This window comes from Urocitellus parryii, chromosome 5, assembly GCF_045843805.1.
Source record: "Urocitellus parryii isolate mUroPar1 chromosome 5, mUroPar1.hap1, whole genome shotgun sequence".
In the NCBI taxonomy this organism is placed as follows: Eukaryota; Metazoa; Chordata; class Mammalia; order Rodentia; family Sciuridae; genus Urocitellus; species Urocitellus parryii.
In genome coordinates, this window is record NC_135535.1 from 7,122,497 (window position 1) to 7,139,933 (window position 17,437).

The 17,437-nt window shown below is 58.6% G+C and overlaps 2 protein-coding genes across 2 annotated transcripts; both read left to right on the forward strand.

Moving 5' to 3' along the window:
• Nucleotides 1–1,019: 1,019 nt before the first annotated feature.
• Nucleotides 1,020–3,335, forward strand: Tnfrsf13c (TNF receptor superfamily member 13C). Its single transcript, XM_026405954.2, has 3 exons — nt 1,020–1,193; nt 1,368–1,667; nt 2,181–3,335. Exons 1-3 carry the CDS (start codon nt 1,058–1,060, stop codon nt 2,360–2,362), a joined length of 618 nt encoding a protein of 205 aa, XP_026261739.1. The 5' UTR covers nt 1,020–1,057; the 3' UTR covers nt 2,363–3,335.
• A 7,894-nt stretch (nt 3,336–11,229) lies between these two features.
• Nucleotides 11,230–16,411, forward strand: Shisa8 (shisa family member 8). The gene is made up of 4 exons (XM_026405953.2): nt 11,230–11,849; nt 14,650–14,783; nt 15,475–15,606; nt 15,847–16,411. The coding sequence occupies exons 1-4, from the start codon at nt 11,320–11,322 to the stop codon at nt 16,281–16,283; spliced, it is 1,233 nt and encodes a 410-aa protein (XP_026261738.2). The 5' UTR covers nt 11,230–11,319; the 3' UTR covers nt 16,284–16,411.
• Nucleotides 16,412–17,437: the final 1,026 nt, after the last annotated feature.

Genomic DNA, 17,437 nt, shown 5'->3' on the forward strand with positions numbered 1-17,437 from the left:
ACTCTGTGCCCACCCCAGCTTGAGTGCTTGGGATCTGAATGGCACACCTGAACCTTGTGCTCCAGGTGAGCTGGGACCTCTCCAGGTACTCTCCAGCCCTTGCCTGGGGGAGGGAGCTCTTTGGGCTTGGTGGGGCACAAAGGTGAGAGCCTCCAGTCTGGGGAAGAGGAGTCAGGGTGGCCACAGGTTCCTCACTTCCATGCAGATCTTACTGGGACACTCTGTGTGGCTCTCCAGTGTCCTCCAGCTGGGTCCAAGCAAGGCCCCTGCCTGGCTGTCTGGGCCGGGCACTCCTGGCCTTCCTGTTAGGCTTCCAGACCTTTGTTCACACCAGTCTCCAGTCTCCACACTGCCCCGCTCCCTAGACCTCACTGGGTCTGCCACACCTCTCATCATCACCTCCCCCGCAAACCTTCCTGTCCCCTTCCATGGTAACCTGTGCTGGTGACCCTTGGGCCTGGCCCTGCACCCACTAACTCCTGCGCTGTCCTGGGCACCTGGTTGCTGGATCCCCGCTGCGGGCAAAGCCTCCAGAGAAGGCAGGGGACTGCGGGGGTTGGGGGTGGAGAACCAAGCCTGGCAGTTTGGACGTGCTTTGAGGCATGGTCTGTCTCCCTCCATCTCCCCCCAAGTGGGAGCGCCACACAGCTGACTGGGGCCTGGTACAAGGTAGTCACTCCGGAGGGTTTGATGTCCCGGGAAGGGCAGAAGAGCAGTCAGGAGGGGCTGGTGGGAGCATCTGTGGCACCCGCTGGCTGACAGCGGGAGTCCCTTCCCTGGGCTGCCAAGGGCGGGCTTTGGTGTGACCCCGGGCCCGGCAGAGGGCCCACCCAGCTGGCGTCTGGGGTGATGGTTGAGTGGCTGACCGGAGGAAGCGCAGGTGAAAGAGAAGGTTAGGGCGCGGGCCCTGGGGCCCCGGGGGCACGGTCCCACCACAGCCGTCCCACCCCAGCAGGCAGGGGCGGGCCGGAGGGTGGGGCCTCGGGTTTCCTCCCCAGGGGAGGGCCTGGCGGCTGAGCCGGGGACCCGTCCCTGCAGCTGGCGGAGGCCGGGCACCATGCGGCGCGGGGCCAGGAGCGTGCGGGGCAGGGACGGGCCGGCGCCCACGCCCTGCGTGCAGGCCCAGTGCTTCGACCCGCTGCTCCGCCTCTGCGTGGCCTGCCGGCTCTTCCGCACGCCCGAGCCTGGACACGGTAAGGGGCGACCCCCGCAGCTCGCCTCGGGCACCCGGGGAGGGGCCGGGGGAGGGTCCCGCCGCAGGGCCCCCCACCCGGCCAGGCCCGGGGCGACGCGTCGAGGGCCCCGCGGGACCAGCGCGCACCGCGAGGCGCTCACCGCCCCTCTCTCTCCCGCCCCGTGTGCCCCAGCCTCGCCTCCCTCCGGCCTGCGCTCCCTCCCCTCGTTCCCCCGTCCTCTCTCCCCGTCCCCTCCGCACGCGCCAGCAGCCGGCCTGAGCAGCCAGGCGCCCGGGACGGCGCTGCAGCCGCAGGAGTCCGTGGGCGCCGGGGCCGAGGCCGTGCTGCCCCTGCCCGGGCTGCTCTTCGGCGCCCCCGCGCTGCTGGGCCTGGCGCTCGCCCTGGCCCTGGCCCTGGTGGCTCTGATGAGCTGGAGGTGGCAGCGGCGGCGCAGGACGGCCTCCCTAGAGGCCCCAGACGGAGGCCAGGACGGTGAGTCCCGTGTCTGGGAGAAGGGAAGGTACCGTCCTATGGAGCGGGTCACAAGGGCTGGGGTGGGGCCTGTCGCTGGGGGTCATGAACCTTGGGAGCAGAGGAGGTGTGAACCCTTAGACAGTATTGTGACGGGTGTCCCAGACTGAGGGAGGGGAAGAGTTTGCTTCTGAGCAGGGACAGGCCCCAGCCCTGATCCAAGCAGGGGACAGCACTGCCCTGCAGACCCAAGGAGAAAGTCTCCCGGTGCAGGCCCGGTTCCTGGGAGCCTAGGGGGGCCATGGGCCCATGTGAGGCTCTGTGGGCTGACCAGTCGGGGTTTCCCACCCATCACCCTCAGTCTGCATCCCACAGCTGGCCAGGCCTCAGGACTCAGCCCTTCCTGTTCTGAGGGCCTGTCATGTGCCACCCCTCCAGGCCACAGTGGTGCTTCATCTACAGAGGGCTATCTCTCTGGGGACCACTGTGACCCAATCCTGACACTCCATATCCCCATGCTCCTGCCCACCCCAGAGGCCCTGGATAATGTCATCATCCCCTCAACGGAAACTCTGGATGCTTCAGCTCCCATCTGGTCTCCACCCAGAGAAGACCCAGGCAGCACCCCACCTGGCCACAGTGTCCCTGTGCCAGCCACAGAGCTGGGCTCCACTGAGCTGGTGACCACCAAGACCACTGGCCCTGAGCAACAATAGCAGTGGAGAGGACAGGAGGGGCCCCTGTCCTGCATCAGTGTCCCCCCGCCACAAGGGTTCAGAACTGAATTCAGCTCCTCACTCCAGCACCCACCTGCCCTTTTCCTGGGAGCCAGAGTGCTCCCGGCTGAACCCTTCAGACACTACAGATCACAGGGTGTAGCCATTTGGAATTGTTTGTGTGTTTGCTTTTCGCTTAAGACCATGCCAACTTTGACTGTTCTTAAAGGTCCTCTCTGCTCCAGTGCTTTTGAATGACTAGCTCTGCGGGTTTGGGATATGGTTTGAATGTGTCCCCCAAGGCTCCATGTGTTGAAATTTAATTTCCATCATGAGATATTATTAAGGGGATGAAAACTTAATCTGATTGTGGCATTTAGAGGTGGGGCCTTTGGGAGGTGATTAGGATTAGACAAGGTCATCTGGGTGACAATCATGATTGAACTTTCATGGCTTTATAAGAGAGAGACCAGAAGAGACACACAATATATACTTCCTGTCCTTTGCCTTGTGATGCCCTCTGCTACCTTGTATTTCAGCCAGCAAGAAGGTCATCATTAGATATGATTAGGCCTCCAGAACTGTGAGCTAAATAACCCATTTTCTTAAGAGTTTCCTAGCTTCAGGTATTTTGTTATAATAATGCAAATCCGACCAATACAGGTACTATGAATAAGAGATCTTTTCCTTTACAATAGGGAAGGGGCCATTAAGCCAAATGAGTCTGAAGAGAAGACCCAAGTAGGAGGATGCTTAATTTGTAGCCAGGGTTGTATTTCTTTAACACTTGCTCTCAGAATTATTCTGCTTTTAAACTGACGCAAGTGGCAGCAATGAGTAACCAGCTGATGGTTTCACTTTGGGATTTAGTGCAAGATTATTTTTAAATTTTTTTTGATGTGTGTATGTGTGGTATTGGGGTTGGAACCCAGACCTCACGCATACTAGGTAAATGCTGTATCACCGAGCTACAGCCCGCTCTCAAGATTATTTTTTAGAAATAACCAGGAAGCTGGGCACGTGACACATAGCTGTAATCCCAGCGGCTTGGGAGGCTGAGGCAAGAGAATACGAGTTCACAGCCAGTCTCAGCAATGGCGAGGCACTAAGCAACTCAGCACCCTGTCTCTAAATAAAATACAAAATAGAGCTGGGATGTGGCTCAGTGGTTGAGTGTCCCTGACTTCAATCCCCAGTACCCCCCCAAAAAAAAATTGTGCATAATTGTGCTGATAGTATCTACATCCCAGCATCAACCCGGGCTTGGCCTAATCTGCTAGAACCTAAGATACCATTTCTACCCTGGTGGCAGCTTCTAGAGCTACAGCCCACACCCAGGAGGGTCTACAGCCTCCAGAACTAGACTCCAAGATCAAGCTGAGGGACACCGTGTCAGGAAGCTCTCTCTGGCTGCCCAGGACCCAGCTGACTCCCAAGCATGGCACAGTCAGCTTGCTCAGGGCCCAGCCCAGGGCCTACAGGAGACACCTTCATACACAGGTCAGGGCAGTCCTGTGGCTTTGAACCAGATGGATGGACCTGAGATCCCTAAAATGCCTTTCCCTCTATGGCCTGTCCTCCCTTCTCGCTCTGGTCCAGGCCCAAGAGCTGGGCTCATCTTGTGGGCTCCTGGACCACATTGTACACTCACAGCCAGCCATCTCCTCTCCTGCCTGCCCTCCTACAAGAGAGTGAACCTGAAAGTCATCCCCACCCGGGAAAACTACCTGGGAACTTGTCGCAACTTAGCACTTTTGGAAGGAGCACTGGACTAGGAGTCAGAAGGTGGAGTCCTGGGTGTTTTTGCCTTTGTAGGACCCTGGCCATTTTCTTTTCCATGCACCAGAGGTTTGCTGCCTGCCTGTCCTTGAGCTGCCCACCAGAGCTGCCTTGCAGACCCTGCCCCTCCCACCCACTGCTTTCCCAGCTCAGAAGACATTGGCAGTGGCATTTGGAGCCCCAGGACCTTGGAAATTCATATCCTAATCTCTGCCCAGTATTCCCTCTCTGAACCCATTTTAGATACCAGTACTCCTAGGAAGTCAGGTGACTGGAGTCATCAGATGGCAAGCAGTAAGTGGCAGAGTGTGGGCCAAGCGATTACACTCCCCCTCCATCCAGGGCCTGGGGAATCTGAGCTGTTCCTGGCCACCCTTTCTCCCACCCCACTTTCACCACTACAGTCAGGGTCTAGGCTCTGAAGGTGAAAAGGGTGAGTGAATCCCCCACCCCCACCTCCCGGGGCCCAGACATGCAAACCTTTGGCACCTCTGAGTCCCAGTGGAGGGGCAAACAAAGACGGGCATAGTGTCACCGCCCTGAAAGGGCCCAGACAAGGAGATCAGCCTCCTGACCTCTGAGCTAGGTGTGACTTTCTAAGGAGCCTTCACACTGTCATTGATACCACATTTGATTTTCACCACCATGCCTGGAGGGTAGTTAGGAATTTGTGTTTAAAAAAATTATTTAAAAAGTCAAGGGGGGCTGGGGATGTGGCTCATGGGGCTGGGGATGTGGCTCAAGCGGTGGCGCGCTCGCCTGGCATGCGTGCGACCCGGGTTCGATCCTCAGCACCACATACCAACAAAGATGTGTCCACCGAGAACTATAAAATAAATATAAAAAAAAAAATAAAAAAATAAAAAGTCAAGGTATGCTTGTTGTAGACGGGGGGGGGGGGGGAGTCCCAGAGGACAATCCAGGGTGGGGTCTCTGGAGAACTGACCTGTATCCAGCAACACCAGCCTTTATATATGACATATTGTTCTACATAACTGCAGTCATTTTATACATAAACAATCGCATCTTGTTCCATCATATGTAGTAAGTTTCTCTGTCTTGAAACACTTCCCAATAAGGCTTTCCACACTTGTCAAGTTTTCCACCTGAGTATTTCGTTATTTTCTGGTTTTGCTATTGTAACTAAGGCACTGAGCACCTTCTTGTGCATAAATCTTTGCATTAGTCTGACTTTTCCAGGACAGTGGAATAAAGGCCTTGACCTTTTAAAGGCCTCTGTTGGTGGAGTTGCTTCCTGAAAAATCTGAACCATTTCACAATCCAAGAGTGAGGATGTGCTATTTTGCAGGTAGGAAAAAGAGAGGCTCAGAGGGGTATTGGTCCAAGATGAAAACTGCAATTAGGTGAGTGTGGTGGTGCTACTTTGGAGGCTGAGGCAGGAATCAAAAATTGGAAGACAGCCTTGGAAATTTATGGAGACCTCTTCTCAAAACAAAACAAAAGTTAGAAAAGGGGCTGAGGGTGTAGCTCAGTGGTTGAGTGTTTTCCTAGCATGTGGGTACAATCCCTTGTACCACACACACACACACACACACACACACTCACTCACACACACATACACACAAAGCAACAATAACACATACACAAATAATCAAAGCAAACAACTCCCCACACCCCCCCTACAATTTTGGTGGGCTGGGTTAGAACAGAGCTGAAGGTAACCAGGCCCAGGCTCCCTCCTTAGGAGTGACCAGTTCCAGATTTTGACACCAGGCCTCACCTCTTGTTTTTACAACTATTCAAAGACTTTTCTCCCTCATTTTGCAATAAGAGGGATCCAAGATACACTCTGGAAAGACCACTTGTTGAGGTGGGAACACAGAAGCAGTCTGGCCACTCTAGCCTGTTTCTGGCCATTTTTTCCTAAAGGGGGCCTGGTTTCCACAAGGCCTTCAGGGTCTAGCAAGTGGGGGCAGGGCAGGCTTAAGTCTCGGTTCCTCCTGGGGCTTCCTGCAGGTCCCTTTCACTTCCTGCCTGGCAGCCAAGGGCTGGGGGCTTAAGGTGGGGGTAGGGAAGCCCAGCTGGTGCAGCCATAGAGGAAGGCCTGACCCCTCACCTCGTGCCTCATTAGTGATGGCCCAACATAGCACTGTCCTTAGAAGCTAGTGCCATCTTTCTGGGCCTGTCTCTGCATCTACAAAATGAGACTCCTGAGGACCACCTGGTTCAAAAAGAGGAAATGTGGCATGCAGGCCAGGGTCAGGGAATGCCACCAGCTTGGGGAAAGGAAGAATTGGAGTTCAGTAGGAACAAATGCTCAGGGTCGCGGGGAGAATCCGGAAGGGCCTTGGAGGAAAATGTCCTCAGCCTTGCGGTTTCCTCCTGGGACTCTGCAGAGGGCAGCGCTGAGGGGTGGCGGTGACTGATGGTTGTACAGGAGTCCCCCAACCCAGGGGAGCCCTGAGCATCTCCTCCACTTTCATAAACTGCAGAGAATCTGGGATCCAACCCCTGACCCAGGATGGTGCAGCGAATCTAGGGCAGGTGAAAGTCTATCTGTAGGGCTCCTGCGGTCAGCTTCATGGGTGGCACTTTGACCACCATCCGCGGACACCGGAAGGGGGTTCAGAACAGGGTGGGTGGGGCCAGAACCAGCCGCGCGGCTGGGGCCCGGAGTCAAGAAGAGGCTGGGCAGCGGGACTCTCGCTTCAAGGTAGCCGGTAATGGGCGGGGTCAAGGCCCAGGGCCGAGAAAAAAGGGAGGGAGATGATGGGCGGGCGGGACCAAGACTGCAGGCACCTGCTTGTAGCCCTTGACCTCTGACTACGGAGGGTCAGAGCCTTAGCGTAGAGAACTGCAGCGGGAGTCGGGAGGTTCCCGGATGCGGGCCACTACCCCAAACTTTCGGGCCAGGTGTGGGGGAGGGGGCGAAGGACGCTGATGACCTGGGAGTTGTGCCCCAGTAGGAGGGCTGGCGTGGGGAGGGCGCCGGTGACTTGGTGGACGCGCGGCGCGACCTCGCCGAGCCCCGTCCAGTCTGCATTCCCGCGCCGAGGTCCTGATGGCCAGCTCCAGCCCTGCCCGCTCACTGGGAACTTTAGAGGAGCCTTAAGGAAAGCGATGGGGTGGGGGCCGGCCCAGGGATTTCCTGGGACTCCCAAGGCAGGGTGGATTGTGGCCGGGGAGAGGTGCCTGGGAATGCGACGGGAGGCTGAGACTCCGCTCCCAGCCCCCCAATCCCGCCGCTCAGGAGCTCGGGCGCCCCTCCCTCCCTCCCACGGGCAGCTGGAGCCTGAGTCACGAACTGCTTCTCAGGAGACAAAGGCAACCGTGGGCCCTCCCGCCAGACCCACTCCTGGTGCCTGCATTTGCTCTAGCAGGGCATCCATGGTCCCCAGAGTCCCTGCTTCTTGGGTAAGCCTCCATCACAGAGGAAATGGAAGAAAGTGAGTTGAGGAATGAGGCCCTTCTTGCATCCCAGTGGCATCCACTGTCACAATCTCATCTTCTGCAGTGGGGGTTCTCTTAAGACCATGTTTACCCAGGTGTTTCCCTGTCTAGTGTCCATTGCCCTCTCCCTGCAGCCCTGCCAAAGGGTCACTAGCAGCCCGTCTTGCAGATGAGAAAGCTGAGACCTAGAAAGGTGGTACGGCCCTAGTGCAGCAAAAATCCCAACCTGGTCAGTCAGGCTCCACCATGAAGGATGAGCAGCTCTCAGTGTGAGGGTCTGGAGGGGCATTTCAGGAAGAGAACAGCTGCTCAAAAAGCCAGGGGCCTCCTTCGGTGGCCTGTGCACTGGGGGTGTGGGAAACACTTCCCTGGTGCAGTCAGGGCCCTCCAGCTGCTGTCTTTTACCAAACTGTCCAGAAAGTAGGATTGGGACTCAGTGCAGGTCACAGGCCAGATTCTGGCTCTTCCTGGCTGTGTGCCAGTCCTAACAAGTCACTTCCCCTCTCTGGGTCTTGGGTTTCTCTCTAGGAAATCCCAAACCTTCTCCCCCAGGGCTGGGAAGAGCTGGCAGACTGATCACCCACCATTTAAAATGGGAACACTGAGGGCCAGCATGGGCTTTCCCTACTGTCCCTAATGTCAGGACCCCCACTCAGGACTCCCAGTACCCCACAACCAGAGCCAGGCAGGGAGGGAAGAACACGTGTTCCCCGGGCACATTCACATGAACACACAGGTGCACATGTGTGTTGATGGTGCAAGGAAGGCCCTTGTGTAGTCACACCAGCCCCCTCCCCACATACTTTCATCCATGAGTACACTCAGACACCCGCACAGTCAAGCTGCCAGCACTGGGAGCTGGGGGCGGGGCAGGTGCCCTTCAGGCGCAGAGATTCAGCTCCTCTGCCCGCCCCTCGGGGCTCACTGCAGATGCCAGGGGTTATTTTAAGCTTGGATCAATGGACGATTTTTGGTGACACAGGCCTGGGGGGGGGCTGGCAAAAGAGACAAGGGGCAGGTGCCCTTAAGTTGTGCCATGATCCCTGAGTCCAGGGCAAAGGGGTCACTCCTCAGTTGGGCTGCACCATCTCTAGATCCCCTTACTTGGCACATGGCCTGGCACCTGGGGGGGGGGCAGCATCAGCTGCCTGCAGGTTCTGCCTTAAGGATAGTGACGGGGTGGGGGCTGGCCCAGGGATTTCCTAGGACTCCCAAGGCAGGGTAGGTTGTGGACGGGGGAGAGGTGCCTGGGAATGCGATGGGAGGCTGAGACTCTGCTCCCAGCCCCCCAAGAACTCTGCCAGTCAACTAGGCAATGTCTTTGGGGTTTGACCTTCTTGCTCCCCCCTCACTCCCCAAGGCACTGAAGAGGGAGGGCACTAAGTGCCTGGCACAGACCTGGTTAGATGTGGGCACCTGTAGTTGATGACTGACCACAGAATCCAGAGAATCAGATTAGGATGGGGAGAAAGCTGTGTGTTTGTGTGTTGGGGTGGGGTCAGACTTCAGTCCCTGGGTGGCTGGAGGGCAGGAATCCAGCTCCTTCATCAGACAAATGGCTGTCACTATATACGGATATTTGCAGAACCTGATCAGAATCAACATGGGGTGGATACTGAAAAGATCCAGTGCTAGGACAATGGGGGCAAGAGGGATCCATGAGGTGATAGGGAGAGCCTTGGGATATTTTCTGTGGACCCAATAGGGTCACCCTTCCTAGAAAGAGCCAAAGTTCCAAGGGGCAGAGACAAGCCTCTTCAAACCCAGTGCCCAGCAATGTGGGAGCAGGGGCAGCATTGTCCCCAGAGCCTCTGCAACCTGGAGGGCAGCTTGGTAGCATATGGCAGGAGCGTTAATACAGAGCAATTAGTGCCACTGTTCCCATTTCTAGGAAAACCCTGTAAGAAAAGGATGCTCTAGAAAGCACAGCTATGAAGTTCTGAACAGAATAACAAAAAGTTGAAGGACAGTAAAGAGCAAACTAAAAAGCAGTTACAAAATAGGATGTAAAGTGTGACATATTTTAGCTGTTTTTCTGGTGATGGGATTAAAGCAGGTTTGCTTCATTTCTTGCTCCTCTGTTTTGTTTCTTCTAAAATTATAATAAGGAAAGTCTTAATGAGGGTGGGGTCTCTAGGGCTGAATAGGATGTGTGTGGTGTGGAGGGAGGGGGCAGTTGTCTTCAGCCTGGGCAGAAGGAGACATTCTGAGCACAAGGCCACCCTCCTTCCTGCCTTAGCCCACTAATACCTGAAATTAGCCTGTCAGACCCTCATCTCAGGCAGCAGCAGAAGGATGATCCTCCTTAAAATGTAAATCCTTCCTCCTCTTCCCCACCTTCTTCACTTTCATAAGCTGATCCTGGCCATGAAGGGAGATGGAAAGGAGAGCAGAATGGACCCTCAGATGCCCAAATTCTTCATCTTACTGAAACAAGAGGGTAGAGACATTTCATCCCGCATTCAGTCATTCAGCAAATACTGACAGAGGCCTGAGTTGTGTGGGGCACACAGGGTGAGTTGCACACCCAGTCCTTGCCCTCTCTGTGTTTCAGAATGTCTTCCAGGAAGAATTGTTTTTGTTTTTGTTGTTTTGCTTTTGAGGCTGAGTCCCCTTCCTGACGCTTCCCCGTCCATCCTTCCCCTGGCCTGGGAAAGGACCTGAGAGTCCTACTGGAGTTGCCAGGTTCCACTGGCTCTGACTCCCAGTGGGCCCAGCCCTCCTCTCCCAAGGCAGAGGTTGGCCCAGTGTCCTCCCCATCCCACCTTGGAAGCGGGAAGACCACAGGAGGACTCTAGGCAGGCCATCCCCAACACTGAGGAACCCAGCCAAGCATCCAGCAGGTCCTGGAACCGGGGCCACGGAGGAGACCCAGACGTGCCCCTCCGCCGCAGTTCCGCTAGGATTTTCCTTCCCCTTGTATTGAGGGGGGGGGGGGGATCAAGGCTTACAGAGGGGAAGGGACCTTCTTCCTGTCACAATTAGAACTGACGGAGGGGGACCGAAAGGAGGCGGTGTCGTGCACCGACCCTCCCGGGGCTCTTCAGGGCTGCTCTGATCTCTGCCTCAGTCCCCGCACCGGTAAAATCGAGTCGGCGGTCGCGGGCGCGATGTCCGAGGTAACAGTCCTGGGAGCCTTGAGCTGAGCCTCCTCGGGCGCCCGAATATCTGAGAAATATTTTGGGGAGGTCTTGGGAAGGGGCCCGGTGGGAGCCCGGGTGCGCGGCCCCGCCGCGCCCTTCCCTCGGGTCGCAGCGGCCGCGCTCCGCCCCCGGCTCGCTGCCCCCGCCCTCCGCCCGCGCTCGCTCCCCCGCCCGCCCGAGCCCGCGCCGAGCGGGAGCCGGAGCCCGAGCCAGAGAGCGGGCAGCGCGGAGCGGGCGGCGGGCAGGCAGCAGTGTCCGGCGGTCGCAGTCCCCGCTCGCTCCAGGACCCGCACAGCCAAAGGGCAGGGGAGAAGTCGCAGCCCGCGCGCAGGGGAGCGCCCGCCGCCCCGCCCGGGGGCCGGAATCCCAGGGCGCGCCCTGGCCGGCCCGGGTCCGAGGTGAGCCCGGAGGAGGACGCGCCCATTGGAGGTACATCCCGCGAGCTCCGGACTGAGCCCACCTGGCCCTGGGTCCTTGGAGGACGCCGACAGCCGAGGAGGCGTCCGCTCCGAGCCAGCGCGGGAACAGCGGCGCGGCGCTATCCCGAGGGTCGGAGGATCCCGGCTGGAGGGAGCCGCGGCGCCCGGCCATGCGCTGGGCGCAGTAGCAGGAGACGCGGACCCAATGGAGCGGGCCGGGGCGCGGGGACTGCCTGGAGGCCGCCGTCCAGCCGGGCTGCGGCTCGCGCTCGCGCTCTGGCTGGTCCTACTACTAGCGCGGACGCCGTCGAGCCGCGCTGGGGCCCCCGAGGCGCAGGAGCCCGTGGCTGCGAGCGCAGCGGCCCCGACTGGCGGCGACCGCTGCCGCGGCTACTACGACGTGATGGGCCAGTGGGACCCGCCGTTCAACTGCAGCTCCGGCGCCTACAGCTTCTGCTGCGGCACGTGCGGCTACCGTTTCTGCTGCCACGACGGGCCGCGTCGTCTTGACCAGAGCCGCTGCTCCAACTACGACACACCAGCCTGGGTGCAGACTGGCCGGCCGCCTGCTCGCGCCCGCGATACCGCGGCGCCCCGGGACCCGGCCCGCGAGCGCAGCCACACGGCTGTCTACGCTGTGTGCGGCGTCGCCGCGCTGCTAGTGCTGGCCGGCATCGGGGCGCGCCTGGGCCTGGAGAGGGCGCACAGCCCGCGCGCACGGCGCACGGTGACCAGGTGAGCGCGCCGGCCACCCCTCCCCAGCCCATTCTGCCCGGAGGCCACTCCCTGGCGCCTCCATCCTTTTTGCCCCTCTGGTCCTCTTAACAGCGCCCTTCTTCTGGCTTATTCCCTTTTCTCTCTCCCCATGCCCCCACGTCACTGAGGAGATAACCTGATACTGCTGTCTCCCCTTGACCTTCCTGTCTGTGCCAGGCCCTGGGCTGCCCTTCCCGCAGTTCCAGCCTCTGGAGAGGGCATAAGACCTATACCCAGCGAGGTGGCAGGGACCCAAACCTCACTTGCCGGGCAGACAGGATTGTAGTTCTACTGAGAGTCTTGGCAGAGGGAAGAGAAGGGGAGCTTGGCTTCTTCCTTCCTGCTTCTCCCATTTTCCCTCTCTTTTTCCACTTCTCATCCATCTCTCCACCCCCCAGCTGGGACTCAGGCCTGACCTTCCTGAGGTTTAGAAGCCTCAGCTTGCCCCTTTCGCTAACCCCTAGATGAACGTCAAGGTCTCCCTCAGTATAAAAAGGAGACCGAAGGCCAGTCCCAGCACCTCAGGAAGCTGAGGCAGGGGATTGAAAGATGGCCTTCACAATTTAGCAAGACCCTGTCTCAAAATTTAAAAAATAAAATAAAAAGGACTGGGGGTGTAACTCAGAGGGGATGTAGCTCAGAGGTAGAGCCCTGCTTGGCTAACTCCTTGGTACAGTATAGAAAAACAAGAGACAGAAGAAGGGAACAGACTTGTGTTTGGAGGGCAGGCTAGATGGTGAGTTCTGAGCTTAGTTGGGGTGGGGACTACTGCACCCAGATTCTCTTCCTCACTGGATGGTATCAATGGGAATCTCAGTGTCCTGACCCTGGAATTTCCCACTCCACCCCCTTTTTTTTTTTTTGGTTGGGTACCAGGAATTGAACTCAGGGGCACTTGACCACTGAGCCACATCCCCAGCCCTATTTTGTATCTTATTTAGAGACAGCATCTCACTAAGTTGCTTAGTGCCTCGCCATTGCTGAGGCTGGCTTTGATCTTGTGATCCTCCTGTCTCAGCCTCCTGAGCTGCTAGAATTACAGGCATGTGCCATCGCGCCTGGCTTCCACCCCTCACTTATACTCACCTGCACCCTGCAGCCTCCACTGCCTGCCTGTGCCCTCATCCATCCAAGTCCCAGTTGGGCATGTGGACTGCTCACATCATACAACAGGCTAGAATTTAGAAGTGACAATAGAGAGAATACCCCATGATCTGATGGGACCGATGTGGATGCCTCACCTCCTTGGCCTCAGGCAGGGTATGAGGCCTTCCTTGCTGCCCAGGCCACTTAATCCACGCACTCCTAGACAGCTATAGGGCACAACGGGGACTGGGGCCTTGGCCTTCCTCCTCAACTATTGTGCTGCCTTGGGGATGTGGTTTTTGGCTGGATCCTGTATGTTGCAGGGTCTGGAGCTTGGCCTCCTGAGTTTGGTGTCCCTCATGCTGGGCAAAGGTAGCAGCAGGGAGGACAGGGCATGTCCTTGAGGAGGGAGGGACAGTGGAAGCTGAGGGCCATGATGGCGTAGGAGGGTGCTGGGGCAGCCTCACTGACATGTTCACCTGGAATTTTTTCATCTGCAGATTTGGTTAGCCTCAGCCAAGCCCCTTTCCTTCTGTGGGTGCCCTGACTCTCTTTTTTTTTCCTTGGGGAGTCCTTGAATAGGACTTGGGCTCATGAGTGCATGTGTTCTGAACCTGCGTCAAAGCCTCACCCTTAATTCTGCCTTGGTGGGGCTGATGGCTGGGGAAGGCTTCTCAGAGAGCTTGGAGGGGTACTGGAACCAGCCCTCGGAGAAAGTTTATGCAAAGGCCAGGAGGCAGGATGAGTGCTTGGTTGCAGGGAGAGCTGGATTAGAGGTTCTTGCACAGAGATGACCCCACAGAAGTGAGGCACTGAGGAGAGGGCAGGGCAGGAAGTTTGGTCCAAGCTGGTACTAGACACTTTCAGGCCCTGACACACTGCAGTCAACCCTTGGTCACTCCAGGTGTCCTCATGTGCCTCTTTATGAATCAACCATAGCCCCAGTCCCAGAAGGAGGGTGGGGCCGAGTGGGAGAAAATCATGGGTTCGGGTGCTTGCAAGCAGCTGGGCTGAAGCTGGCTGTGGGGAAGGCTGTCAGACACTGTCACAGCTGGGTGGGGGCTGGGTGTCCTGGGTACCCAGGGAGACGCCTGCCCAAGGTCACAGAGCCTTTGGGTGCCAGGCTGCCAATGGAGGCTCTCCTGACTCCCCCTACCACGGTCATGGTCTTTCCTCCCCTGTGCTGACCACTGAGCCTCAGGTCCTGGCAGAAGCCCCTGCTGCAGGAGGGGAGGTGGGCAGGTAAAGAAGGTCTCTTGGAGCAGGAGGGACTCATGGGGCTTGAAGAATGAATAGATGTTTAACAGAAGGAGATGGAGAAAAGGATATTGCAGGCAGAACGAACTTGTGTTGGGACAGTGGGCTCAACTGGGGAGGGTCTTAGAAAGCAAGCTCCAGGGAGGGGAAAGAAGGGAGCCTCTGAAAACAAGATGGCACTGGTTACAGTGACCCCATCAGAGTTTTTTGACCCTTGGGGGGTGGTCATCTTGGGGGCAAAAGTGAGGCAAACAGGTAGTGCCTGGTTGGCATTTGAGGTCAGTCATAGGAGAAAGGGTGGGAGGCCCAGGGAAGTTGAACAAACTGCCCAAGGCCACACAGTGAGACTGTGGTTGCCAGGGCTGGCTTTTCATAGGTCAGAATCTGGCTGACTGGGGGATTGAGAGGGCCATCCCTCACTACCTTGTCCCTACAGGACACTGACAGAACTTCTGAAGCAACCCGGCCCCCAGGAACCACTGCCTCCACCTTTGGGCCCACCCCTGGGTAGCTGTGTCCAGGTGCAGATGGGAGATGGCCTTCCCCGAGGGTCCCCCCACAACAGCACAGGTGAGTAGGCTGTGGGCCAGTACTGGCTAATTTGCAGGGGGCATCGGTGTGGTGGGTGTGGTCGGGAAGGGATATACAGAGGGGCAGGAGCTGGGTGCTTGACTGGGGAAGGGAGGCTCCTAGTTGCTGCTTCCCCTTGGAAACGAGCTGCCTGCCTCTGCAGGTGTGTGAGTGCTGCTGGACAGGCCAGTCACCTGCCCTTGGTGGAGAGGGACCCTCCTACAACTTAAGTCTCAGAGACTGTGATTCTGTGATGAAGGCTCCAGATTGAGGATTTGCTGGCTGGGGCTGTGGTTCTCAGGCTCTGGCTCTGTGCCCTGGGGTCTGGAGCCTCTCTCAGCCTCTCACTAGGGAGGCAGCACTTGGCAGGCCCCGCTACCCCAACTAGGTTCCATCTCTGCGGGGAGCTGGTCCTGGGACTCAGCACCTGGCTCAGGCCTAACGTGCTGGCGAGCCGTCCATTAGGGTAGCACCCTTCGGGGCTGGCTGCCATTGATGGCTTTCTGAGTCAGGCCCCGTTCCAGGAGCTGGACATTCTGCTGGGAAGGGAAGACAGGCTCCGATCGCCCGGAGAGCGATTCTCAGGGTTCTACTGAGCTGCTTTTGGGGAGGGGGTCAAGAAGCGGGGTGGCGCAGGTAGAGCGCGCGGGTTGGCGCAGAGCCTCGCCTTACTTCCCCCGCCCTTTCCCAGACAAGAAACGCCTCAACAACGCCGCCCTGGGGTCCGCCACGCCCGCGCCCCCACGCCGACCCCGGTTGCAAGGAGGCGGCAACTTTACGCTGCAGCCCGACTACTCCAAGTACGCCACGCTCAAGGCGGCAGGTGAGTGGCCCGATGCTTGCCGCGGCCGCCAGCGCCCCGGGTCCCCCGAGTTTCTTTACCGCAAGGCTCGGCTCCCGGCGCAGAGTTGCGGGGTTCCCAGCCAGTCTGGCTCGGCCAATCCGCGCTCGGGACGCCCCCATGCAGCCAATCGGCTGCCCCCTCGGCCTGTCACTGACCCCGCCCCTGGCCAGCCACGGGGCTGGGACCCCTTACGCCGGCCCCATTCCCGGGCTCCCGGAGCCCGCGCCGCGGAGCCTGACGGGTCCCGCACTGTCCCCGCAGAGGCCGCCCCCCAGGACTTCTACCAGCGTTTTCCCACCGCCGAGTCGGCCCCGCGGACCCTCCCGGCGCGGGCCCCGAGGCCTCCCGAGGACTTGCCCGCGCTGCTCGGGGCCTGCCCCTGGGCACCCCCGGGCTACGCGGCCCCTACCGGCCCCGCTCCGCCGGGGCCCTACGCAGCCTGGACCGCCGGGCGCCCGGCCAGGCCCGCCCCCCGCGGCCACCTAGCGGCCCATGCCTCTCCCGCACCCCGGAGGCCCGGCCACGTGCCGCGGCGCCAGTTCAGCGTGGAGAAGCTGCCCGAGGCCTTCAGCGTACAGCACCCAGGCCTTTACTGTAGTGCGGGCCGCGGACCCCGGCACCTGAGCACCAACAGCAAAACCGAGGTCACCGTGTGAAGCTGGGCCACCCAACGGAGGCAGAGCCGGAAGCCCTCGACTGCTTGGTCCAGGGCCCCAGGGCACGAAGGAGCCCAACGCGGGCATCCACCGAGACTAGACTGGGGGCCTTGGAGCCTGCAGGGCTGAGAAAAGACCTACTGGTATGACCGGTGGTTCCATCCTTGGGTCCATAGGCCCCTGATTCCTCGTGTAAATAAATCCTTTAATGTGGTTCCTGCTGATGGCAGCATCAGTCATTGAATAGGCAGCAGTGCTGGCAAAGGGCGGAGCAGAGGATCACTGGTAGACTGGTGGACAGCTGTGCTGGGAGCCAGGGAGAAGTGGCTGGAGAGGGTGGCCAGGGCTGAATGCCAGGAGTAAGACCCACACCAGTCAGAGTCGTGGGAGGGAGGCAGTTACACCTCAGTCATCTTAAGTTCCGGGCACAGGGAGAGAGCTGTTGGGCTTTCTGGGGAATCTGTGCCTTTTACTGGAGGTGAGCCCCCCAGCTGGTCACCTGCTCTAACAGCTTGACTTGGCAAAACTTAGCTGATCCTCACTGACATTGTCTGGCTCTGGGCCAGCCCCTGGCCTGAGAGCTGCTTGACAAGATTGGCCTAGGGCCACTCCCATAATGGTGGCGGGCCATGCCTACATCTGGTATTCAGGATAGAGGTGCCTTCTTCCAGGAGCTGCTCTGGGATAGATGCTGGAGCAGGAGACTGGCAGTGCCCCCCCCCCTTCACAGGGCACATGCTTGGCACTGCCAGCTCTCCTCCTTCCTGCCAGGAGGGCTCCTGGTACCTGGCTGTGGCCCAGGGCGTTGCTAGCAGCCTGTGTGTATCTTTCCCAAGTTCCTTGGTGCCAGGTACTGTTGTGGGGGTAGTACTGCACTACAGCCAGTTGAGATGTGTGACATCCAGTGACACCCAGTTGAGTATTTCCCTCCTGTGTACCCCGGGGGGTATACTGTTTGAGCCCCATGGGGGTGTATTTTTACAGACAAGGAAATTGAGGTCTTGGGACCTAAATAACTTGCCTGGGGTTACTAGGCTGACTCCCAGGTTAGGTTCCTCCCATGTTGGTTTGCCGAGGTGGTCTGCTGGTGGGAAGGCAAGTGCAGGCAGTGTGGGGAACATGTGTATTGGAGGTGAGGGGCGCCTGCCCGAGGG

What these genes read in the sequence shown, in the direction of transcription:
- Tnfrsf13c (XM_026405954.2), top strand. Translation starts at nt 1,058, where the DNA reads ATGCGGCGCGGGGCCAGGAGCGTGCGGGGCAGGGACGGGCCGGCGCCC. An exon ending in CACGCCCGAGCCTGGACACG is followed by an intron (nt 1,194 to 1,367) that starts GTAAGGGGCGAC and finishes CGTGTGCCCCAG; the next exon opens with CCTCGCCTCCCTCCGGCCTG. An exon ending in CCCAGACGGAGGCCAGGACG is followed by an intron (nt 1,668 to 2,180) that starts GTGAGTCCCGTG and finishes TGCCCACCCCAG; the next exon opens with AGGCCCTGGATAATGTCATC.
- Shisa8 (XM_026405953.2), top strand. Translation starts at nt 11,320, where the DNA reads ATGGAGCGGGCCGGGGCGCGGGGACTGCCTGGAGGCCGCCGTCCAGCC. An exon ending in GCACGGCGCACGGTGACCAG is followed by an intron (nt 11,850 to 14,649) that starts GTGAGCGCGCCG and finishes TTGTCCCTACAG; the next exon opens with GACACTGACAGAACTTCTGA. An exon ending in CGCCACGCTCAAGGCGGCAG is followed by an intron (nt 15,607 to 15,846) that starts GTGAGTGGCCCG and finishes GGGCTCCCGGAG; the next exon opens with CCCGCGCCGCGGAGCCTGAC.